The sequence below is a fragment of the Podarcis vaucheri genome (genome assembly GCF_965113315.1).
Source record: "Podarcis vaucheri genome assembly, chromosome: 9".
NCBI lineage: Eukaryota > Metazoa > Chordata > Lepidosauria > Squamata > Lacertidae > Podarcis > Podarcis vaucheri.
Genome location: NC_138767.1, coordinates 16,060,461 through 16,086,428, shown reverse-complemented (window position 1 = coordinate 16,086,428; position 25,968 = coordinate 16,060,461). Strand labels below are relative to the sequence as shown.

General features: G+C 45.4%; 1 protein-coding gene and 1 long non-coding RNA gene across 3 annotated transcripts in view; one reads left to right on the top strand and one right to left on the bottom strand.

Moving 5' to 3' along the window:
• The window catches only part of AFF1 (ALF transcription elongation factor 1), a 149,280-nt gene extending 125,408 nt beyond the window's left edge, over nucleotides 1–23,872 (bottom strand). Inside the window, exons 1-2 of one of the 2 annotated variants that reach the window (XM_082236320.1) lie at nucleotides 23,641–23,872; nucleotides 16,656–16,709 (exon numbers count right to left, since the gene is read on the bottom strand). In XM_082236320.1, the coding sequence (XP_082092446.1) occupies nucleotides 16,656–16,681 (26 nt within the window). In that variant the 5' untranslated portion in view covers nucleotides 16,682–16,709; nucleotides 23,641–23,872. Of the gene's footprint in view, nucleotides 1–2,339; nucleotides 2,562–16,655; nucleotides 16,710–23,640 lie in introns of those variants that run through there. The other variant, XM_082236323.1, reaches the window with a different exon arrangement.
• Nucleotides 2,884–5,451, top strand: LOC309540152. The gene is made up of 2 exons (XR_014223073.1): nucleotides 2,884–2,980; nucleotides 4,893–5,451. It is a non-coding gene; the product is annotated as an uncharacterized lncRNA (long non-coding RNA).
• Nucleotides 23,873–25,968: the final 2,096 nt, after the last annotated feature.

Sequence of the window (25,968 nt, the reverse complement as noted above, 5' to 3'; positions counted from 1 at the left end):
CGTAAAACCAGGCCAAAAAAATTCTCTGTGAGGGGCAGCCCAAGTGGTGCCCCTCTCAAACAATTACTCTAGCTAATTCTGCCAAATCCTAGGCACACATCTACTTAGAAGACAGTTGCGCTGAGTTCAAAAGGAGCTACTCCCAGGTAAACATGCACAAAACTGCAACCGAACCTTCCAATCCTTACCTCTGAATAGTAAGTCCCCCTGAGATACCGCTTTGTGTTTGGTGCCTCCCAAAAGGCATTGTCACAGCTGACACAATTCTACAAAGAGAAGTGCATGTGCAGGGTTTTTCCTTTGTGCACAGGACTCAACCCTGTAGGCAGGCCATCGTATGCTAAAGTCACAAGCAGAACATCCTTACTGAAATCAGAGCTATGCTTTTCAGATTAACAGATGCCCGGTTATTTGCTCGTGTGGGGAAAACCAGGCGGCTCAAAATGTGTAGATATTTTTTACTATATCTGTTTGGTAAATGTTTCTCTTCTAGGTAAAGAGGGGGGGGGGTAAGGAATCCATATGCTAATGTTTCTTATTCTTCCCGACCTTTGCTGCCAAGCTGCCTCACAATCACCTGCAGGGCAAACAGAAGCAAGACTCTCTGGATTGGATTTCATAAACAGCCTCTCCTACAACAGAGGATTCTACCACATAGAAAACAATTCTGAACTCCTTGTTGCAGCTACACTCCAAGCGCTTGCATCTCTGACTGCTCTCAACACATTCTGTTGAAAGTCAAATCGGTGTATTCAGATTTTTGCTGTTTTTAAAGTATCACACATTACATTCTCTCTCCTCCCCTCAACCAAGAACATTGACATTTGCATCAGAGGCTATGTCCTCCAAACATCACAGAGACACTACAAAGGACTGAGTTCAATTACGTTGCCTCTCAAACTATACAAATCAAGTTTAGCCAGAACGCTTCACTCCACCCTCAAACCTCCCAAACTATGCCAGTGAACGCTTAAAGGCAAAAGTTGAGGTTGGCACTTTTATGAACTAGAAGACGGCCAGCAAATTATAACTTGAACATAAAGACTCTGGCAGAGAGAGAGAGATGGGGCTTTAATACTTCCCAAACTATGGCAATGAGCCATTAGCAATATTCTCCCCATTATTTATTGCCCAACATTACCCAAGGAAAGTTGAGGTTATCCAGAAAAAAGAATACAAGCATCTACTTATCCCACGCAGGAGCGACCAGACATTTTTTTCTCCAACATTGCCAGTTGCCACAGTCCCACCTCCCGGTTTCCAGCCAGGAATCTACACTACTAATAGCAACACCAAACATCATTTTGAAATAGGTCAGCTGGGTACCGGTTTATTTATTTTTTTGGAGGGTGGTAAGAGAACCACAGTGGGAGCCTGGTGGGTGTGAATTTAAGGGAAGAAAACTGCATCCCACACTCATCATGCTGCTTCAAATACAGTGAGATGGATAGTCCCCCCCCCCCAATTTAGCCATGGGATTTCTCAAATATTCCTAAGGAAGGAAGAGGAAGGAGCAGCAGTAGCAGCACTAATAAAAAGCCTTTCCCCTGAAGCCATAATCCGAAGTGATTAGGAACAACCATTTTTAAAACGTATACAGTACCTGGATTCATCTACTATCCCCTAATTTGGCAGTAACTAGAGATAATTACTCTGGTTCACTCAAACTCCCCTTTCATTGCTCCACAGACCATTTCCATCCTTTGCCTACTCAGCAGATTTCACTCACAGTCTGCCCAGCTACCATTTTAAAGGCATGCAATCCAGAGAAAACTGAAAGCATACTAAATCCGTACACATTTTACAAAAAAGACCCGTTGTGTCAGCATCAGTATAGATACTTTCCTTTATAATAAAGGGGCTGTTGAAGAGGAAAGCGCTGCAAGAGGGGATATCAATGATCAGCTTTTATAAGATAAGAGGATTCCAACTGCTTCCCTCACAAGGATTTTCTTTAAAAATGCACCATTACATTTAAATACCAGGAGGTTCCTGTTTCACAACCTTTCAGAGAGAGGTAAACTTTTTTAACAAAAACAAAAAACTGTCTTTGATTTTTAACAAGGGGGGTGGGCTGGTGAGCTTTGCTTTCTTTTTTAAACCCAAATACATTTCAAGCCGATTCGAAACAAATTAAAAATTAAATAAAATTCTGAAGAGCACAAACTTTTGAGAAGGAGAGAGAGAGAGAGAGAGAGAGAACAGGCGAAGAACGAGCAGCAATGAAAAAGGGGAAACACTCCGACAGCAGGGAGGGAGGGAGGGAGGCTGGGAAACAAACATAAAGCTTTTATTTTTATTTTTTGGTCGATAGCTTTAAAAAAAATTATAATCCTTACCTTGACTGGGCAGCCATAGTGAAGTTTAGCAAGCCGACCGTCTCCTGGCCATCGGAAGGCTTTCTTCGCCCTTGCCCTACCCTCCGCCACCCAAAAACTTCCTGTCCATTTGCTGCTGCGCTCTGCGCCCCTGGCTCAGAGAAATCCCACTTTTACGCGCCCCCTTCCTTTCTCCCCAAAGGCTGCTGCTTCCTCGGCTGTAACGCCTCCCTCTCCCTCCCTCTGCTAGCTCAGTCCGACACTAATTTGGATAGACATCCGGGCACCCGGGGGCCTCCTCCAGTCCGGCTCGACACATTGCAAGCCAGCTGAGAGGGCGAGCGGAGACAGGGGAAGGGGGAGGCGGCGGAGCTCGCGGGCTCTGCTGCTGCTGCTGTTGCTCCACAGGTAAGCGAGCCAAGCCCGGGACTGGCTGGCTGGGCTTGCTTACTGAATGGCCATTTGGAGCTCCGGACCGTTCCGGCCTCTGAGCCGACCCATTATGGGGCGCTGGGGTGAGGGGGAAACTCGGCCAAAGCAGCGCGCGCTTCTGGCTGCGCTTTTTTTCCCAACGAAGGAAGGGGATTGTTTTGGAGAGCCGGTTCTGAAACGATTCGCACCTATAGCCTCGCCCCCGCCCCCCCCGGCGAAAAGTTCGCATGGTACGCTCCGCCTTCCCTTAAATGGACATGTTGTTTTGTCAAGGGCGACGGAACGGGGAGGGTTGGCTCCGGGAGGAATGGACAAGCCCGGCTGCGGCGAGCCTATCAGAAGGGGAAAGGCGCGCGGCGAGAGCGCACACGCGGACGCCCCGCCTCGGAGGGGGAACGGCTGCTGAGCGCTGCCAAAATACAAATTATTCTCACACACACACAATGTACAAGCACGCACCAGGCGGGACACGGAGTTCCCTCCTGCCTGGCACTGCTGGCCTCCGCGCAATGCGGGGCGCGCGCGGATAAGAGGCAGCCGCCGCCACCGGGTGGAAAGATACTGGCAACTTTTGCTGGTGCGGTGGGCACAAGGGGATCGCCCTCGGGCGCTGCTCCGATGCAGAATCACAGAATTATAGAGTTGGAAGGGACCCAAGGGTCATCTAGTCTAACCCACAGGAACGCAGGAATCTCAGCAGAAGCATCCATGACAGATGGCCATCCAACCTCTGCTTGAAAACCTTCAAGGAAGGAGAGCCCACAACCTCCTGAGGGAGACCGGTCCTCTGCCAAACAGCTCTCACTGTCAAAAGTATTTCCTGATGTTTAGTCGGAATCTCTTTTCTTGTGACTTGAAGCCACTGGTTCGAGTTGTGCCTTCCAGAGCAGGAGAAAACAAGCTTGCTCCATCTTCCATGTGACAGTCCTTGAGATATTGGAAGACGGTCATAATATCTCCTCTTTTCCAGGCTAAACATACCCAGCTCCTTCAACCATTCTTCATAAAGCTTGGTTTCCATAACCTTGATCATCTTGGTCGCCCTTCTCTGCACACATTCCAGCTTGTCAACATCCTTCTTAAATTGTGGTGCCCAGAACTGGACACAGTATTCCAGGTGTGGTCTGAGCAAGGCAGAATAGAGTGGTGCTATTACTTCCCTTGATCGGGACACTATACGTCTTTTGATGCAGCCTAGAATAGCGTTGGCTTTTTTTTTGCTGCTGCATCACACTGCTGACTCACATATCGGGCACCCAGTGTTTCCTTACTTCTGGGGTGGGGGAATCATACTTTACCCACGATTAGTGGGTCTTTTGGTGGGTAGAAAGAGGGACTTACAACATTTAAATAGCTTGCACTCTGTGCAAATAAAAAACCAGAAGCAGAGGTATGTTCTGTTCCTTGATCCCTGCTTCTGTGTTCCAAGGAACAACATATTCAGCATGCACCAATGGTTCTTTATCCCACTTTACAAAACAGAAATGTAACTCAACTCAACACAAAATGCTCTTGATGAATGCCAGGTTTTTGGGTAGGTAAAGGTAAAGGGACCCCTGACCATTAGGTCCAGTCGCGGACAACTCTGGTGTTGCAGCACTCATGTCGCTTTACTGGCCGAGGGAGCCGGCGTACAGCTTCCGGGTCATGTGGCCAGCATAACTAAGCCGCTTCTGGCGAACCAGAGAAGCGCATGGAAATGCCGTTTACCTTCCCGCCGGAGCGGTACCTATTTATCTACTTGCACCTTGACATGTTTTCGAATTGCTAGGTTGGCAGGAGCAGGGACCGAGCAACGGGAGCTCACCCTGTTGCGCGGATTCGAACCGCCGACCTTCTGATCAGCAAGCCCTAGGCTCTGTGGTTTAACCCACAGCACCACCCAGGTCCCTAGGTTTTTTGTTATGTTACCCCCCAAAATGTACCGATATTCAGGGGTGCAAGTGCTGCTGCTACATGTTTCTAGTCCTTATAGGCATAAAGACAATTTGAACTGAAATGGGTAATGCCTACTGAAAATTTAAAAGCCAAAGGTGGTGGTGGGTGAACTAATTTTTTCACTGGCCAATGTGTCAGTGCCCTGCATAACTTCTTGCCCCTCCACAGGACAAGTAAATATTAAAATATCTCTCTGCATCCTAGGAAGAACATTGCAGTAAGAGGGGAAACTCCTCCTGGGCATCGACCAAAGGTGAAGCAGCTACAGGGTGCTGGACAGAAAAAAACACTTATAAGAAACATTGCAACTGAGAACCACTTTGCTGTTTTTCATCATCCCTTCCAACTGTTTTTCCTTTTGTGTCATGGGTTGTGCGCTGTTAAGTCGGAGAGGGGAAACTGTCTTATTATTGATTGTTGTACGATGCTCCGAGAGCCTTTTCTTTTTGGTTAATTAAATTATACAAAACAACTAAATTACAAAGGGAAATCATGCAAATTAGTTCGGTGAGCATAATTGATGACTGGCTGCAGAATTCATTTATTGAAGCACATAGTTGTTGTTTTTTTGAGGGTATATGCATACCCCTTGCCAAACAATACAAATGCACAGAGAAGTCACAATGGAAATTATGTTTTGCAGATTAGGAAGCAGGTTGTGATGTTTTAAACTGTGGGGGATTTTAGAGACCTGTAACTCATCTTTTTGAAGCAGGGAATGGGGCTTGTGATGGCTTCATATTAAAGATATTTTGAAAGAATATATGTGCTAAGCTGGTGGAGCAGCCCAAGGGATTTTGTACGCGTTCAGTTCCCAATATATTTTCCAATGAGGAAATGTTTCTCACACACGGCTTTTCTTACAACCAGAAACAGACTTAGGTATCAATTCTGCATAAATGGCCAAAAGAGAAAAGGATATTTTGAAGGGAGGGGGGCAGTGCAAAGCAGACAAACTGTGCCTATTGCACAGAGAAGGCAAGCAGCCCAGAACATCTGATCTCCTCTTGATTTCAAAGTGGAGGCATAGTTGAGCTAAAAAATATAATAAAACAAAGTGCAAGAACTGGTCTTCTTTTTATCTACAAAGGCTGCAGGGAAGTCAGTAGTAGGGAGTGTGAGGGGGAGTAGCAGATAATCAAAAATCCCTAAACAGAGTTGGTCCCTGTAAAACAAAGATATAAACCTGCTCAGCCACACACAACAGAGAGAGAGAGAGAGAGGAAAGAAAGCAAACTAGGAAGGAGCTAAAGTAAACTTGGGAGCCTTTCCTTCAGCATAACAACTCCCTAGCCTAGGCAAATCAGCAGAAGTTGAGACATCCTGCAACCCAAGGAACACAATGTAATTGCTGATGTGCAATACACAGGATTGTTTGTAAGCTATCCATTGCTACCCTACCCACTAAAATAACCCAGACACCCTTCATTCATATTCATTTGTAAGTTAAAGAGCTTTGCAGCCATTGCTTTATAGATAGATACACCCCCCCCCCACACACACCCTTAATAGCCAACACATCTTGGGCAAGCACTATGGAGAAGCAGTAAGTCTGGAGGCAGGCCTTAAACAAAGCTGAAAAGGGGCCTATTAATTAACGAGATGTGCCTTAACAGCCTCCATTTATATCCCAATAGATTCCTTTGCTGCGGGAGGTGAAAGGGCTCAGCGCCCTATTGTGATTCCAAGTGCATCAAGCATGCAAGCTAGGGACTTTTCATTCGCAGGCAGACCTCTGGCCCCAGTCCATGAATTGTCCCATTGAGGGAGGCTTCAATAGCCCTCCACAGTCTCCCTACTGTACAGCCAAAATAACCAGATTCCCAGCTGAGGCTGCAGATGTGCCCTTTTTACCCATTACCTCAATAACAACGCACAGGGATTTTCCCGCAGGTCTGATGTGCATAGCATTAAACATCCCACACTTCCCTCCCAGAATAAACTCACATATGGGTACCAAAATACCAACACAACCACAGATTCACCCATCAGCATTACACATCCAGAACTCTCGCATATAAGGAACAACAATCAAGGCTTCCTTGATTGGATCCTGCAGAGTCCTGTATACTGGGCAGCCTCATCTATGCTATGAACAAATGAATCATTATTTGCGCCAGCCTTCGGCCATAGCAATAAAACAACAATACGATATACAACGAATAGAAGTAAAAAGTCAATTATATAAAATAAATTTTAGGGTTTTGCATCAACAGTCAAATAGCGGATCTTATTCTGATTGCCGCAGCTTAAAACCCTTACAACCTTTGCTGTCACCTGCTCATCTTGATCTGCCAAGAGAAAGGACCCTGTGGCAGTGGTTGGGTGACCTGGGATGGACAATAAAAGAGGAGTGATAATCTCATTCCTCAAGTCTTTATAAAGAGTGCAAGCCAGAAGGGCATGCGCCACCGATTTGGTACTGCCATCTGCACAGGGACATAAGCGTTTTTCGTGTGGAATCTGTTGGAATCGTCCCTCAAGTACAGTTGAGGGTGATACATTCAATTTTGTGAGAGTAAAAGCACGTCTATATTTTATAATTGCTAGGTTATGCAGATAGGGTGCCAGAGAGTTGAAATTGGAAGGTGGGAAATAGTCATACCATGGGCAAAATTTCCTTATTGTGGCCAAGTTGTTCTGACACTCGATATCATTTAGGCGCTGACAAATGAGACTGTTTGCTTTACTAAAACCCAAAGTGAGTACAGTGCTATCTCAGGTTACACACTCTTCAGGTTATAGACTCCGCTAACCCAGAAATAGTACCTCAGGTTAAGAACTTTGCTTCAGGATGAGAACAGAAATCGTGCTCCGGCAGCGCAGCAGAAGCAGGAGGTCTAAAGTGGTGCTTCAAGTTAAGAACAGTTTCAGGTTAAGAATGGACCTCCAGAACGAATTAAGTTCTTAACCCGAGGTACCACTGTAGCTGTTGTGGTGATAAACCACAAGAATGAAGTTTTTGATAGACAATTTTAGTTCAGGCGCTCTTGTGACAATCTTGCAGCACTAGGGATATTAGACCGGGGGAATTTGAGTTTAGGCATCTAAGAGGGACAGTACCCATGTAGCTCTGGTATTCACATGCTCAAACTATCTTGCCAGGAGTCACGAGGAGGGATGCCAATGGCCAAGGCCCACCATTACAGTGGCACCAGAACCATTCACGAAATGGCACGGGAACCAGCCGCAAAATGGCGGCGGCACAGAGATGGAGCCCGTCGTAAAATGGCCATGCAAGTATCTGAGCTGAGTAGGCCACTCTTCCTGCAGGGTATTGTGCAGCAGGTAATGGCAGCCCACTGGTGACCCTTGCAGCCACGCACAATGACAGCCTGACCCACACCTCACAGGTTTGTTGTGAAGATAAAATGGAGACGGGAGAACCCTTCCCCACAAAGGAAAGAGGCTGCTGTGGAGGGTTCCCTGGCAGCAACTCTTAGGATTCCACTATGTTGCAATTTGCAGAGGGCCCCTTTTCAGACTACACCACAGCCCAACTAAAGTACTGTATAGTGTTTATGAGCAGCATATGAGACAGGGTAGTGTGCTGGTTTAGACGGACAGATTTGAATTTGAACCAGACCCAGGTTCAATTTCCAAAATTAAGCTGACTCTGAACCAGTCACCCTGCTCTTGGCCTCAACTGCTTCTCAGAGCTGTTGCAGAGCAGATCTAGAGGAGGGTCCCAAGTTGATCAAGGTCAGGGAAGAACCCATAACGATTTGAGCCAGGTCTGCCTGCCAAGAGAAGAAACGACTGTGCTAAAAAGGTATAATAATGTGAGCAGCAGTCAGTTCTTCCAACCCACAAGCACTATTTAACTGGGGAAGATAAGGAAAGCAACAGCAATTAGCCTATATGGAAAAGGAGCAACTTCCACCATCTACAATGAAGATAGTAAATGGATGTGGCTTTGGTCCTGCTTACAGGAGGCTACACCTCTAATCACTTGATATATTAGTAAATATGGATTGTAGAATACACACACACACAGGCTGAAGTGGAAATTGGGGTGTGCAGGGTGTTGGGGGAGGGGTAGTACCTCTGGTGGGGATACGTCATGCTCTTCTGAGGTAGTTTATTCATCTCCACCCTGCACTCAGCTCTCAGCTGTGGCTCCTAGAAGCTGTCAGCAGGCGACAGCAGCCACACCCCAGGAATGGCTTTGACTGGCCAGCTAAAACCAGGAGAGGGTAGCCGGTCTTGGGGTAGGGACTTAACCTGCATGCAAAAGACAGGCTCTGGCAGATTGAGCAGACGGGACCATTAGTGGGGCCAACAGTCATGAAGGCAGCTTCTGCAAGTGCTGAAGTGAGGGGCAGATGAGGGTCGTTAACCTGGGAAGGCAGACCATCTAGAAGAAGGAAAACTGACCTTAAACCTCTGCTGCCTTGCAAGACAACCCTACACAAATCCCTGAGATGGTTGGATGGTGCCTTGTACATCTCCTTCCAGCAAATTCTGCAGTCAAGCTGGTGCCAAATGTATTGGGAAACATCAGCAAAGCCAAAAGGGGAGCCTTGTCATCTGGGCAGCCCAGGACGTCCATACGCACGGCCCAGGCTTGTGCCCCAGGGAGATCATTGTGATGCTGCTAACACAGTGGTTTGACTTCACCCCTGGAGGTGCACTCCATTGTCTCTCGAGACAAGATGCCGGCCAGAAGTGGCACTTCTAGATCTCTGTGGTATTTGTGCACAACTTTATATTGCTAGTCTATCTGATGTATTCATGATAGGTTTGTTAGCAAACAAGCGTATAAGTGGTTTACTATAACTAGGAGTGGAAATACTGTGACGCGTGGGGAGAGTTATCCATCGTATTATGATTTTTAAAAAAAACCTATTCCCATTTACCAGAAATTGCCAACTACCTTCCAGGCATTTTTACTCAACAGTAAGTCCCAACTCCCAACTAAGTACAGTGGTACCTCGGGTTAAGTACTTAATTCGTTCCGGAGGTCCGTACTTAACCTGAAACTGTTCTTAACCTAAAGCACCACTTTAGCTAATGGGGCTTCCTGCTGCCACTGCACCAATGGAACACGATTTCTGTTCTCATCCTGAAGCAAAGTTCTTAACCCGAGGTACTATTTCTGGGTTAGCAGAGTCTGTAACCTGAAGCGTCTGTAACCCGAGGTACCACTGTATGTGAGTTTAGGATTGCACTGTTATTACTGCAATGCCCCTGTAACTGTCTCAGAACCACCTTACAGGTTTTTTGCCACCTTTAGGTGTAGGGGGAGAGTCTTCCCTGCAGCACCTCACAGGATACTAGGGTGAGGTTTCCACTTGTGAGCAGAGCTGGCTACGATGCACCATGACAGCTGCCCTTTGCATCGTGTTTTTCCCAGGAGACTCCTTGTTCTGCCTGGATGGCTGAGCCAGACTTAGGCTGTCTGCAATGTAAATGCAAGGAACTCCTGCCAAGAGCTAGAAGAATGAATCTAGGAGCCTTACAGACCACCTTTCCTCAGCTAGCCTATCCTGCAGGTAGCATCCTCCAGGCAGACATTATCCGAGCAGCTTAATAATTTTGCTTTAATTGTTCTACAAGCATCAGCTAGCTTCTGCAGAGAGACAAATTTAGCACACACAGAGGCTTATATGTTCCTGTTGGACTTGGGAGAACAATTCAGCGAGAAGGCAGGCTATAAAGAGTGTTAACGGCCGTGATTTATATACCAGCTAAACAAAGGCAGAATCCACAGGCAGGATGGCAATTTGCTCTTCAGATTCACTACAGCTGTCAGATTCATTTTGATGCAATATCTGATCTGGGGTGAGAAAGCACTGCCTGTTTGGATAGTGCTAGACTAGACTCTGCAGGAGATGCATTATTTTATTTCTCGGCTTTGAATTGTGGGTGTGGGTGCGCTTTGGGAACATTAATGAAAGGGAGCGCACATTTATCTCAAATCACCGAAAGCTTCAAGAAGTAATTTAGAAGAGGCAATTGAGTCAAGTCCTTTTGAACAAGTGAGATCACCCGGCATATTCACTCCCGGGTTAGCATCCCAGACTGGATCAGTTACCTTCGTGCATATCTCCTCATCAGTAATTTCCTACCCTGCTGCCTCACTGGTGAAAGGATCCATAACAACAGGCTGGAGCACTTGTTAGCTCTTTGAGGCCAGGAGACTTATATTTGCACTATACATATAAAGCAGCCTCATACCACTTTAAATGGTCACGGCATCTCCCAAAGCATTCTGGGAGCTGTAATTTGTTAAGGGTGCTGAGAGTTGTTAAGAGACCCCCTATTTCCCCCCCCCCCACAGAGCTACAATTCCCAGAGTTCCCTGGGAATAAGTGATTGTTAAACCTCACTGAGAATTATAGCACTGAAGGGGCAGGGAATAGAGATCTCCTGGTGGCGCTGTGGGTTAAACCACAGAGCCTAGGACTTGCCGATCAGAAGGTCGGCGGTTCGAATCCGCGCAACAGGGTGAGCTCCCATTGCTTGGTCCCTGCTCCTGCCAACCTAGCAGTTCGAAAGCCCTTCAAAGTGCAAGTAGATAAATAGGTACCACTCTGGCGGGAAGGTAAACGGCGTTTCTGTGCGCTGCTCTGGTTCGCCAGAAGCGGCTTAGTCATGCTGGCCACATGACCCGGAAGCTGTACACCGGCTCCCTCGGCCAATAAAGCGAGATGAGCGCCGCAACCCCAGAGTCAGCCACAACTGGACCTAATGGCCAGGGTTCCTTTACCTTTACAACAGCTCTCAGGCCCCTTAACAAACTACCATTCCCAGGATTCTTTGGGAGAAGCCATGACTGTATAAAGTGGTTTGATGCTGGCTTTACATGTACAGTGCGGACAGGGTCCTAGTCACCAAACCACAAATAAATTCCTTCTGGTATAACTGGAGACATCCATTTTGTGGTGCTCTAACTGACCCACCAGTGCCGATTCCAGTACCTCTATGATGTGCCCCAAGATCCCATCTTGTTCCCTGACCATTTCCTTCAATTTCACTGTTCAGAGGCAAGCGCCATTGCTTATGTAGCCAAAGCAACAACACCCACGCAGAAGAGAGAGGAATCAGCAGACTCAAGGGAACACTAAGATCTGCAAAACTTCAATTTTTTAGGTAGAAAAAAACCTGCTTCAGAGTGCAGGAACCCCAATGAGCAGTGGCGTAGCGTGGGTTGTCAGCACCCGGGTCAAGGCAAGTAATTTGCGCCCCCTAACCTGTGTATTTGCGCCCCCTAACCCGTAGATTTGCGCCCCCTAACCCTAACCCCCAGATGTTGCGCCCAGTGCGGCCGGCCCCCCCTGCACCCCCCACGCTACGCCACTGCCAATGAGCATGTACAGTGCTGTCTGACTGCTTTGGGGGCAGAGAGAAAACTGGATGGAAGACAGGATGAAATAGAGTATCCCGGAGAGGATCACTGAGCAGGAACACACCACAGAAGTCCCACTTCTGCTTTTTAACGTCTAACTATCTGCTGCTGACAGGAGAGATCACCATGCACTGTTTTGGAGCACGGTGTCAGCGATATGCTGAGAACACCAGCTCTACTTTTCTTCCACCTCGGACTCTGTGGCGGCAGTAAGCACCTTGAACAGGCGCCCAGACAATACTACAGGTTAGAGGGGAGTTAACTGAAACTCAATACGGCTTGTTTCCCCCCCTCGTGCCTCTTACATTGTCGCGCTGAGCACACTTAAGCTGGAAATTTGACTATAACGGATTGATTAATCCGCACTTTTCTGGCTGTGGAAATGCAGCTGTGTTATGGGAGCAGCATTTGACCTCTTCCAGGAACTAAATTTCTCCTTAATCCCTTTAAAACCTGATGAAGCAGCATTGCTGGCCATGTTTTGACAAAGTTGCTCCATGTTGCTTCACTTAATTTACATAAGCCAGAGGTGGCCGGTCTGGGAACCAGATGGAGATCAGGTGGTCCCAGATGCATGTCACAGGAACCTAGAAAGCTGCCTTAAGACAGATTCTGACCATCAGGTTCATCTTGGCTTGCAGCAACTCTCCAGGGCTTCAGACAGGCGTCTCTCCTGGCCAGACCTGGAAATGCCAGGCATTGAGCCTGCCTTCCGCATGCCAAGCATATGTCCTACTGCTGAGCCACAGCCCACCTTATAAGAATAATAATTTATTATTTGTAACCCGCCCATCTGGCTGGGTTTCCCCAGCCACTCTGTGCTGCTTTCAACAAAGATGAAAAATACATTAAAATGTTACACATTAAAAACTTCCCTGAACAGGGCTGCCTCCAGATGTCTTCTAATATGTCAGGTTGTTGTTTATCTCTTTGACATCTGGTGGGAGGGGGTTCCATAGGGCGGGTGCCACTACCGAGAAGGCCCTCTGCCTGGTTCCCTGTAGCTTTGCTTCTCGCAGTGAGGGAACCGCCAGAAGGCCCTCGGAGCTGGACCTCAGCATCCGGGCAGAACGATGGGGGTGGAGGCGCTCCTTCACCTTGTAAGGGGTCAGTCTCCATCAGTGCTAGAAATTAGCCAGGTGTGTTTTCCAACTGGCACGGGTCCAGTTGTGGAGATCTCTGAATGCCAAGTTGGCAACAGACATCGCCATCTGGCTGGCCTCTCCATCTTTCTTAAGCAGGTAAGCAAAAGGGCTTATTTATTGCATTTATATTCCACCTTTTTCTCCATGATTCACCCCACCCCTCAGTTAATCTCTACAACGACCTTGCGACTGGCTGAAGGTCACCCAGTGAGTTTCATGACTGAGTGGAGATTTGAATCCTGATCTCTTAGGTCCTAGCCCAATCCCCTAACCACCCTGGCTTCCTTCTGCTATGGGACAGCTATTTAAATTAAGTAAGTAAATAAATACGGGGAGAGCAAAATGTCTCTTAGAGAAGGATCCGAAATATTTTCCTGGAAGCTTCAAAACTCATTTTGGAGGGAAGATGGCGCCTAGACGTTAGGCGACCATAGCCTAAGTTGAAGGTGCCATTTTGCAATCAGCTTATATATCTTACTCCCCATGGCTTCATCCAGCACAAAGGGCTCACTATTATGGAGAGCATGCAGGTGATACAGCACTGCATACATATATGAATATTTGAAGACAATTTTAAAGCAAGCGTGCGCGCGCACACAGAGGAATCAAATTACATACAAAGTCCAAAGGGGACCAAAAAATATGGAATTTCTCCATGCCTTATAAATTTATAAGACTTCTCCATTCCCTGGCAAACAAAACCACGGCCATTTCTTCCACCCAATGCTAGAAACTTAATAAAATGGCAACAAATTTTCAAGTTGAAGTTTATTCATAATCCGCAGACCTTCGAATGGTTTTCATGGCTTCAGTGGAAGTTGCCTTGAGCACCTTCCACTAAAGCTGAAGAGGTGACTCAAACGTTTTTATAGACACTCAAGAGAACAAGATTACAAAATGCAAGTGCCTTTCTTGATTGAATCAGGAGACAGACAGAATTATCTTGGGGCAACCAGTGAGCCATTGTTGATCTAATCTGAAGAGCCCTGCACTTGAGAAGGCCACAGCCAATTTCTTTCATGCGGCAGTTCTAGAAAAAACCGGGGTTCGCTTTTGCAGCCCAACTCCTTAACCAAAGACCACCCACAAAGCATCATACATGTGTCACAGAAAGAGGTGTGACTTCTCTCCTGTCAAGATACCTGCTAATGCTTTGATGATTGCATTATCTGGCCATTCTTTTGAGATAGTAAATACTTCAGTTGTAGAATCCAGGTCACAGGCCTACCCCATTTATGAACAAAATATGCCCTTAAGACAGGATTTGAAGGAATTTTAAGTAAAAGAACTATTATGAAAGGTTTCTCCAAGATATTTCATCCTGCACAGGAAATATTTAGAGCCATTAGGAGAGCTAAAGTGGCTTTTGGGACTTGTTCTGTGCGCTAAAATAAAGTCAAAATAAAAAAAATTCCTTCCAGTAGCACCTTAAAGACCAACTAAGTTAGTTCTTGGTATGAGCTTTCGTGTGCATGCACACTTCTTCAGATACACAGAAGAAATAAAATAAAGTGTAATTTTTCCTCAGGGAATATTTCCTAAATTTTGAAGGGTGAAGGACTGGTTTTCCATGAAGTGTGTGTCTGCTATGTGTGTGCACCCTAAAATTTTATAACAGGAAGGTGAAGTGGGAAATAAGGCATATTTCTGTTTACAGCGACAGGATAATCCATGCCCTGTGCTTGTTGCACAGATGCAAAGTGCAAGATGAAATTTGGAAGCCCTCAGCAATGTCTCTTAAGACCAGGGGTCAGCAAACTTTTTCAGCAGGGGGCCGGTCCACTGTCCCTCAGACCTTGTTGGGGCTAGACTATATTTTGGAAAAAATAATAATGAATGAATTCCTATGCCCCACAAATAATCCAGAGATGCATTTTCAATAAAAGGGCACATTCTATTCATGTAGAAACACGCTGATTTCTGGACCATCCACAGGCTGGATTTAGAAGGCGATTGGGCCGGATCCAGCCCCCGGGCCTTAGTTTTGCCTACCCATGCTTAAGACTTTAAAACAAAAAGGAAGCCTAGGACACACAAACAAAACCTGAAATACTGTTAGCAATTCTCAGATGCCTCTAGCAGTGCCTCACTAAGCTAGTTCACACAATTCAGTAAGCTAAACTATGACTTCTCTATGGGCTTCAAGAGAGCATCTTGCAAGTGCACTTTGCTCTGTTCCCTGCTTGTTTTTACCAGATTGGGGAGGAGCAAAGTGCCTGCAAACTCTTTTCCAGGGACCCGTCAGCAATCCAAGGTTGAGCTTAGCACACTGGTTTCCAAAGTGCTGCCTGGGAGGTAGTGAAGGCTGGGTAGTGCAAATGACTATGAGACCTTGAAAAGCCCTTATCACAGGATCAAGTCCATCAATTTTGTTGAATTAATGGAACTAAATAGTTTTAATTGGATAAAGGTGCAATTAATTGTTACTGTTTCGAATGTTATTGCATTGTGATCTTCTTCAGTGGGTCATCCAAACCACTAAAGACCTCTACTTTATGGACACAATCCGATCCGGGGTGCCATTCGCAGCCCGAAAAGTTCATAAGTAGAGCGCTGCTTCTGCGCGTGATGCAATAGAGTGCTTCTGCACATGCACGAAGCATGCAGAACGCTTCTGTCCATGCGGCAAAACCCGGAAGCATACACTTCCGGGTTTGCAACCCAAAAACCTGCAACATGAACCTAACGCAACTAGAGGTATGACTGTATTCTGAATATAGTCGTACCTTGGGTTTTCAAACAGCTTAATTCCCAACATTTTGGCTTCCAAACATCGCAAACCCAGAAGTGACTGTTCCGGTTTGCAAACTATTTTTGGGAGCTGAACGTCCGACGGGGCTTCAGATTGGCTGCAGGAAGCTCCTGCAGCCAATCAGAAGCCGTGATTTGGTTTTTTAACATTTCGGAAGTTGAACAGGCTTCTGGAATGGATTACGTTCAACTTCCAAGGTACAACTGTAATGCTTTTTATAGAGGGCATTGGGAAACAGTTTATGGAGCCAAGGGGGTAGTGGAACAAAAAAGTTTGGGAACGACCAGATTAGCATGTCATCTGAACCAGGATCTGTGGTTAAGCTGTTTCTCCACTAACCATGACCAGCAGCTAAGGCTGTTCTTGGGTACCAATCATAGTTAGCACAAGTCCCAGCTCAGATTGCCTAGGCTTAGGCTCAGTGCAACACAGGAGCAAAGGAGCAGGCGTGGTAAGCCATTGGACTTAAAATGCTGCACAAAACAGGTCCCTAAATGGGCCCCAATAAACTTTTATTATGTTTTTGAATATGCTGGAAGCCACCTAGAGTGGCTGGGGCAACCAGTCAGATGGGTGGGGTACAAATAATAGAATTATTAAATTATTATTATTGGTGTGTTTAACAGTAACCTTTTGTTCCTGCAAAGATCACGAAACAAGGACAAGCGAGCAAGGGCCTCTCTAAGAGAAGTGGATGGTGCCTTCATCCTAAGTCCTACCTGTTCCTGGTGTTTGTAGAAGCCATCTTGACAATCCTCTGCAAATCAGCTCATCTGGAAAGGAAACATGAGTCATCAGCCAATCAGACTTCAGTTTTATCACTTTTTCAAGAAGATCACACGTCACTCATTATATAGCATTTGAAAATTGCAGGAGCTCTTTCAAATATATTCTTGTTGCTCCCTGCAGCAGCGGTAGCCTTTATTAGCACAATGCCTTTATGACTAACAAGTCACAGAGTAGCAAACAAGCTTCCAGGCTCACCACCCCCCTTCTTCAGGCTAATTACTAATCAAAAACTAAAGCCAAGAGTATACTGTATAAGAAGAGGGTTGTCCCATTTGTCTTTGGTGTAACATGAGATCTCTTCACTGCAAACACGGTCTAGCCTAATTAAGTCTGGGCAAAACCTCTTCAATTCCAGCTTGAGTATTACAACAAGCTTTTCGTAATTCATTCATTCTCTCTCTCTCTCTCTCTCTCTCTTTCTCCATCTTCTTTTCTTTTCTTTTTTCCTCCCTCTTTGCTATATGTCCATCCTGAAGAAGCATTCCGGTAAACCCAAAAGCTTGCTCATTACTTTATGACTTTTCAATTGATCCCAACCATTGCTTTTCGTGCTTTCTTATTTTGTTTTTTTGTTTTAAAATCATGTACAGAGATCTCTGCAAGTCCTGCTTCTAAGACAGGTCACTCTCGCTTATTCTCATTGTAGAAATGAACAGCTAGAAGTGTCGACTCCAACAAGACTGAAGCAGGCCTCGAAACTTCATTTCTTAGCAGGGGTTCCCAAACTGTAGACCATTAGTGGCCTGTGGTGTGTCTGTAAAAATGAAATTTTAAAAAGCGTGCAGCATCTAACACAGCTCATTGCTATTGCTACAAAAAAGCAGAAAAATTATTAAGAGGTCTGCTAAGACCCTCAGCGATTTTCAAGTGGTCCATGGAGACAAGGGTGTGGCAGGAAGAGAGTTTGGGAACCACCACAAGGCTACCCTTAGTCTACCTCTTAAGGAGGATTATTACAAGGATTAAAGTTGAGAGCATAGGGAGAAGCAGAGGAAGATGTAGTTAAAAAGATGCTCAACTGTTACATTCAACAAGTATACAATCTATGTATGCAGATGGTTGAGCTGTACACTCCTACAGTAATTCAGAAGGCCCAGTATACCTGAAGGAGCGTCTCCACCCCCATCGTTCTGCCCAGACACTGAGGTCCAACTCTGAGGGCCTTCTGGCAGTTCCCTCACTGCAAGAAATGAGGTCACAGGGAACCAGGCAGAGGGCCTTCTCGGTAGTGGCACCCGCCTTGTGGAACGCCCTCCCATCAGATGTCAAGGAATAAACAACTATCTGACTTTTAAAAGACATCTGAAGGCAGCTCTGTTTACGGAAGTTTTTAATGTTTGAAGTTTTATTGCATTTTTAATATTTTGTTGGGAGCCGCCCAAAGTGGCTAGGGAAACCCAGCCAGAAGGGTGGGGCAAAAAGGTAAAGGGGCCCCTGACCATTAGGTCCAGTCGTGGACGACTCTGTGGTTGCGGAGCTATTATTATTATTATTATTATTATTATTATTATTATTATTATCATTATCAATGAGTATACAGGCAAGCTGCGTATGTGAGCAAGCATACACACTTTCACACAAAGACTTGAGACAGACAACCCCTGTGTTCAGTGTAATGTGTGAACAACCCTAATGGAATAATTGTCAAAATAAATACTGGGAACTTTAAACATGCTCTCGATTCAACAGCTCTGCAGCAAGAAATAGTCTTTCCTTCCCTCTTCTGGTTCTTTCTTTCTTCCTTTCTTCTCTCTCTCTTTCTCTCTCAAAAAAACCAACAACAACAGACACACATTGGTCTTCTTACACACTTAATAAATTTTAAGGTGCCAATGGGTTCTTTCAAAGGAAAAACAGGAAGTTTCCACTCTTTCAAGTGGTTTGCTAAACCCCAGCATTACTTTCAACAGGGAGCTTCAAAAGCCTAGAATTCACATTTAACGCTAGTAATGCTTATAAACACAAAATAGACATATATATTACAGATAAAATTCTTTGAGCAAGTCCCTGCGGCTATTATGATTTAGTTAGTGCTTCCTTCGATTTACTAAAAGACATGCAGAGAGTTCTATCTGGAACAGAAGGAGTGGGGGACAGAAGTCTGGTGCTAGAACTTACGGAAGCGCAGGAAAGAAGATAGACAGGATGGGGCTGGGACAAATTCTAAACCACCAAGGAAGCATTTTATTATGGGTTGGGAGACGAAAGGCCAGGCTCCCAGGGCGCACCTAACTGCACTATCAAGTCAAGCAGCGACTAAGGTAGAATGAAACTGATGCACCTTATCAATTGTGTTTGGTTTGTTTGGTCTGTGTTTTGTTAAAAATAATTAAAAAACAAAAGGAGGGGAGTATTTTGTTGTGAGCACCTATATGGAAGCCTGCAATCTAAGACCTTGCAATAGGACAGGTAAAAAACAAAAGCAGCCTCTGGCAACCTGGTGCTTTCGGACAACAGAGTTTGCCAACGTGATGCTCTTCTGATGTTTTAGACGACAGCCGCTTGTTTTGCCTTACATCACCGCAAAGGATTGCATTGAAACATTGCTAGAAACATTGCTACAGATGAAGTGAAATTAGCAAAACAAGCTCACCAATGTTTGCAAAACGTTGAGGCAGTTATACCGTTCGTCACTGGACCCAAAGTTTTATTAGGCAACATTTGTCGATATAGGGGCACGGGTGGCGCTGTGGGTTAAACCACAGAGCCTAGGACTTGCCGATCAGAAGGTTGGCGGTTTGAATCCCCGCGATGGGGTGAGCTCCCGTTGCTCAGTCCCGGCTCCTGCCAACCTAGCAGTTTGAAAGCACGTCAAAGTGCAAGTAGATAAATAGGTACCGCTCAGGCGGGAAGGTAAACGGCGTTTCTGTGTGCTGCTCTGGTTCGCCAGAAGTGGCTTAGTCATGCTGGCCACATGACCCGGAAGCTGTATGCCGGCTCCCTCGGCCAATAAAGTGAGATGAGCGCCGCAACCCCAGAATTGGTCACGACTGGACCTAGTGGTGAGGGGTCCCTTTACCTTTACCTTGTTGATATGCTGTTAACTTTACCATTTGGCATGCCTAATTTGTAGTTCCAGAAAAACAGTAAAGAGCCTGTGGAAATCCACCCAAATACATATTGTAAAGCACTTTGCAACATCAAGAAGAAGTAAACACAGTAATAGCAAACAGGATTCTTCTCTGACTCTCTGTCATCACTCAGAGTCCAAGCTAAAATCGGATTTAAGCTTCTTTCCGCAAGTGATGGCAATACAGATGGCAAGACATACAGAAGCCCACATGCCATGAATTTGAAAGAGAAGGAAGCATACTAATTTGCTCTCTAGTGAAATTTAAAATTGGCAACACATCCTCCAAACAAAATAGTTCTTCATGCAACAGGATGGATTTTGTTTGCATATGGCATGCAAATACCCAAAGGTGTGTTTTTTTTGGGGGGGGGTGTATGCTACTACATTTGCACACCCATTTTGGATACTGGAAACAGATAATGCCCATCAAATGAACTAGTGCATAGGATGGAATGGGGTCTCCTGTACCTTGATGAGAAGGTGGCACAGCTTTTATCATACTTGCAGTACAATAACATCCCTTTTCTACACAACTATTAAAGATACAGGAGCCCTGGCTGCAACTATTAAGGTTACAGGCACCCTGGATTCAATGTGTCTGGTCACCCTAAGTCTGCATAATGGATACAAGCCAGTTAAAGTTAAGCACTATCCCTGCATGATCAAAGTGTTGTACAAGCCAACACACACACACACACACACACACACACACAGAGAGAGAGAGAGAGAGAGAGAGAGAGAGAATGAGGGGAAAGGAATGTTTTAATAAAATGAGGCCAGTGTCTGCAATCTTAACCCCATTTACTGGGCAGCAAGACCCATTGAATTCAACAAGACTAAGTTCTGAGTAGACAACAGGACTGTGCTCAGTGAGGCTGAGGGTACGTTATTTCATATGTGGTGGACCTGTAAAAGGGTAAAAGTGTATTGGGAAATAATTCGTAATGAATTGAAAACAATGTTCAAAAGTACCAGAGTCCTTTTTCTCGGGGATAATTCAGGCGGAAATTCCCAGATGTCAAAAAAGGTTATTTATGTATGCCACTATTGTGGCCCATGTTTGGTTAGCCCCAAAATGGCAAACAAATGAGGTCCCAACTAAAGAAGAATGGCAATTTAAAAGTGATGGAATACGCGCAGCTTGCAGACCTAACATATAAAATAAGAGAAGAAGAAGAACATACATTTAAAGAAGAAAAATGTTTATTGAATATATGGGGGGGTTGTGTACACTTGAAAATGTGGGCAGCATTAAGATAAATTCAACAGTGTAAATAAGTTTCGATGGATGAAATAATGGAATACTGAATGGTTTAGTTTAGGTAAAATATGCAGGGATTTGTGTTATGCAAAATGAACCATGGAAAGAGAAAGGAAGTCACTGATATTTTAAGGTTGTTTAAATGAATATTCTAAAATGTAAAACAGAAAATTTAATAAAAATTAAATTTTTTTTAAAAAAAGGACTGTGCTCTACAATGACCAAATACAGTGGAGCCTTGGGTTACGTTGCCTCCAGCTTACGTCACCCTTAGCATGCAACCAGCACAAACCCAGAAGTACCAGAACGGGTTACTTCTGGGTTTGCGCCGTTTGCACATGAGCAAAAGTGCTAAATCGCGCTGCACACGTGTGCAGACGCAATGCTTTGGGTTGTGTCGTTTTCCAGTTGCAGCAGGCCTCTGGAACGGATCTCCGCCGTAACCCAAGGTTCCACTGTATCCTTTTTCTAAACCAGATTTTGTTCTGTAGAACAGTCATTCATATTTGCCTCATTTTGTAAAAAAACATTCCTCCTCCCTGTTTCCATAAAGCAGATGCCTAGCTATTTTATTTAATTACTTTGAAAAGATTAATAGAAATATGTCAAGGATTGGACCTTGGACCTGCTGCACACAAAGCAGATGTTGTACCATTGAGCTCCAGTCTTTCCCAATGCTTTGGTGAGCAAAAAAATTTTTAGAATACTCGGAAAACATATAACAGACTGTTCCACATGGCGGGAGCCACCACACTAAAGACCCTGCCAATTCATGAATCTGGAAAGTCGACTGTACCCCCATGCGAACCAATGCCGCAATAAAGCTCTTTATCCAAATATTCAGAGCATCATCAGTGAATAGCACAATGCACCTCCCATAGGCTTCAGATCACTATTGTGCAGATCCATTTTTTAAAAAAAAAAATGTGTGTGCATAGAAATTGTAACTAAATTTGCTACAGATCTAATGGAAATGAATTGCTTGATGCTCCATGGGGCGGCTCAAATCTCAAAATTGGTTATCTGCTCTTTGGCAAGCCTTTGGTCGCTTCTCAGTGAGCAGGTATATTTGAGTCGCTTCTGAATTTCGTATGTCCACTTTGCAACTTCAAAGAACGTTAAAATTCCTAGTGAGTGAGATGGAGCCTTGGCTGAAGTGAGATTGAACGAGCGGCCTCTAGTGGCCAAAGTTCAACGCAGTTTTGTAGAAATGACTTTTTAAAAATAAATGCAGGAAAAACCATTTGTTAACATAAACAACAACTATTACACAACAACAACAACAAAAACCCTGTACCCGTTTCATCTGCTGGTGGATTATGGGAGCTCACTTCAAGCATTCAGCATTATTTTAAGACGGTTTTGCAACACTTTACTACCCCAAGCACAGATTAAAGACCATTTCACAGTTTTTGTTTTAAAATGGGTTTAACCAGATTATCCTCAGCATCCCTTCCAACTCTAGACTTCTATGAATCTGTGTGCAAATGCAAAATACTCTAATGTATACATAATAGCCTCAATGTTGGCAATATCTAGACTTGGGACAAACTCCCAGTCCTTCACACACCTCCTGGGGCTCTGGAGCCACACCCCAAAGTTACACAATTGGTTCACACATATATAGGCACACGCCAAATGCTAGATCACTACCCTGTATTATCGTGCAATGTGTGCACCAGAACTGGTCAGCACACTACTATCCAGCCTAGGATATGCCCGTATTTTTTCAGACACACACTGAGTGAAGGAACAAAGGCCATCTTTTTTTATTCAGTTACAGAATATCAAAAACTCTTTAAAACCACAAAATCAAATGCATAGTGCATATATCTAGACACACAATATAGCAACATCTAATCTTTTCGCAGAGTAACAGTCTGCCATGGCTACTAACCCTGTGGAAAATTTTGAAAAGAGCGTTTTAACAGTAACTCATAATTTAGATAGTTTTGGTTGGCTAGTTTAAGGCAAAGGGGATACTTCCATTTGCTAACAAGGCTTGTCCCAGAGGGATGCGCGTTTTCTGTTGCAAACGGTTCCGAAGTTTCCAAAGGGGCATAGGAAACATTTAAATAAATAAACAACAACAACAACAAAACAACAAAGCATTGAGACAACTGCTCAGCATCCCCCACCCCGCCCTTCTCCTGGTCTTTCAAACCACCAAAACGCACAGGCAAATAACACACACACACACACAAAATCATTTGAGGCACTTTCCACCGTTTTGCAGCCTCGACTGACTCGCCCCTGCATTGCCTTTTTTTTATATAAAAAAAACAAGCAATTCCCCAACAGAATCCCACGGCACACACTTTTTGACCGGATTAACGGCTTGACAGCCCGGAAAAACTCTCTGCAAAAAAGCAAAACAACAAAACAACAAACCCAAACTTTTGGATGTTGATGCTGTTTGTTTTCAAAGCGGCACAAACACTGAGTTGATAACCTCCCCACCCCCCTAAATAAATAAATAAAGCGCCCCATAGCTTTTGCAAGGCAGAAATGGACGGCTGCTTGCTTTTGAAAGAGCTTTCTCATTGAGTGCCTATAGAGGTAGGGAAATGGACTCTCTCACCTCCGCTACAGCCGTGCAAACCCCATCAGGAGCGAAGAGGGGAGGGGGCCGAGCCTGGACCGGCCTCCCCCTCTAGCAGCAGCAGATGAATAGAGCCAGCAGAGGAGGCTGTGCTCGCTTGCTTTGCTTACTCGCTCGCTTTCTTGCTTTCTTTGCCCTTCATAACCTGTTGCTGCTCCTGCTGCTGCTGCTGCTGCAGCTGCTACAGCCTCATTGCACCGGGCAGAGACAGAGAGAGATGCGGGCTGCAAGAGCTGGCCGCGGGATTGGCTGGCCTGAAGCGACAACCAGAGAGCAGCTCCAGGGGCTGCCGGTCCCGCCTCCTTCGCTCTGACCACGCCCCCCTCCGAAGGCGGTCTCCTCCTCCCGCCCCCTCCTCTCCTCTGTAGCCGAAGCGTCTCCGGGAAAACCCGAAGCGCCGGCGGCACTGAAAACCCGGCGAGTCGTGGGTTCGAGACCCGGGAATTCAACCTGGGGCGCTAAATATTATTCGAATTACAGAAGGCAACCGGGGAGGGTAGTGCGAGACTTAAAACAGCATGCTCCGGAAAGGACACCACTTTCATTAAGCCAGTGATTTTTTTAATGGCACACCCCTAAACATTTTATGAATCTTTGTACTTTTGTCCATTTCCTGTATTTATTTTCCCCGAAAATGGTGATTTTCTTGAGTCAAAATGAGAGCATCCCTAAACATTTATTTTAGGAAAAAACAACAACACACTGCATTAAGCTAAGCAAAGTTCACCAGGGGTTAAACCCTGACACTGGTTTTCAGTGTTCAACTTCAGATATGGATAGTGCTCCTGAGCATGTGCAGAATACCCCTTCCTCCCATGAAGCAACCCTACCCAGCTTTAAGAGCAAAGTTTCCAGGTCAAAATAGGTCCCCTGCTTTCCAGCTGCTCATGTTGCCCTATCTCAGGGTTTCACACAAAGGCCCAAGGATTTAGCCTTTTTCCTCCGTGTTTCCTCACTCCAAAGTTTAAACCAGGGTTTCCAAAACTCTGATCTCCAGCTGTTTTTGGACTACAACTCCCATCATCCCTAGCTAGCAGGACAAGTCTTCAGGGATGATGGGAATTGTAGTCCAAAAAACAGCTGGAGACCCGAGTTTGGGCAACCTTGGTTAAACTATCCCCTATTTAAGGTTTCTCTTTTATGAACTGGGAGGTGTAGGGAAGGAGAGAGACACCAATATGGGCATAGTAAATCCGTTTTAAAAGAAGTAATTAGAAGGTGGCAACTGTGCACTGAACATTAGCTAGAAGGCTGGTCTAAATAAACATTGTTTTTTTAAAAGATGAGCTCAAAAAAGCAAACATCCCCAGCAGTGACAGATACTACTTGGGTAATGTACACATTAGGGGTCGTAGATGACGTTGTGGGTTAAACCACAGAACCTAGGACTTGCCAATTAGAAGGTCGGTGGTTCGAATCCCCACAACGGGGTGAGCTCCAGTTGCTCAGTCCCAGCTCCTGCCAACCTAGCAGTTCGAAAGCACGTCAAAGTGCAATTAGATAAATAGGTACCACTCTGGCAGGAAGGTAAACGGCGTTTCCATGTGCTGCTCTGGTTTGCCAGAAGCGGCTTAGTCATGCTGGCCACATGACCCGGAAGATGTACGCCGGCTCCCTCAACCAGTAAAGTGAGATGAGCGCCACAACCCCAGAGTAGGTCATGACTGGACCTAATGGTCAGGGGTCCCTTTACCTTTTTAATGTATGCATCACTGCTTGCTCCAGCTCCCGTGCTCTCCCACTGCTGGTGTTTGAAGCCAAGTGCGCATGACGTTCGCCACAATCCTTTTGTTGTTGTTTCTTCAGAAACACACCTGGTTGACGAGCTTTCCTTCACAGCAGCTTCCATCCAATTCCAAAATTTCAGCTGCGGTTAGGCTGAGGTGTGTACTTCTGAGGCAGCCATTGCACATGTGCAGGTGTCGGTTTCACTGAATAGCAGTTTGGCTTCAGGAAATCAGGTTGTGCGCATCAGGCGACAACTTCCCCACTCCCTCCCTCTCTGTTGCATGCAGGGGGCTAAAAAAAAAAAGTGACTTAAAATGCAGTATGGGACAAGTAACACTTGCCCCAAAATGGAAAGAAGCAGAAGTCCCAGCAAAGGAAGAATGGATACAAAAACTTATGGAATACAATGGTACCTCAGGTTGCAGACGCTTCAGGTTACAGACGCTTCTCAGGATGAGAACAGAAATCGTGCAGCGGCAGCAGCGGGAGGCCCCATTAGCTAAAGTGGTACCTCAGGTTAAGAACAGTTTCAGCTTAAGAATGGACCTCCAGAATGAATTAAGTTCTTAACCCGAGGTA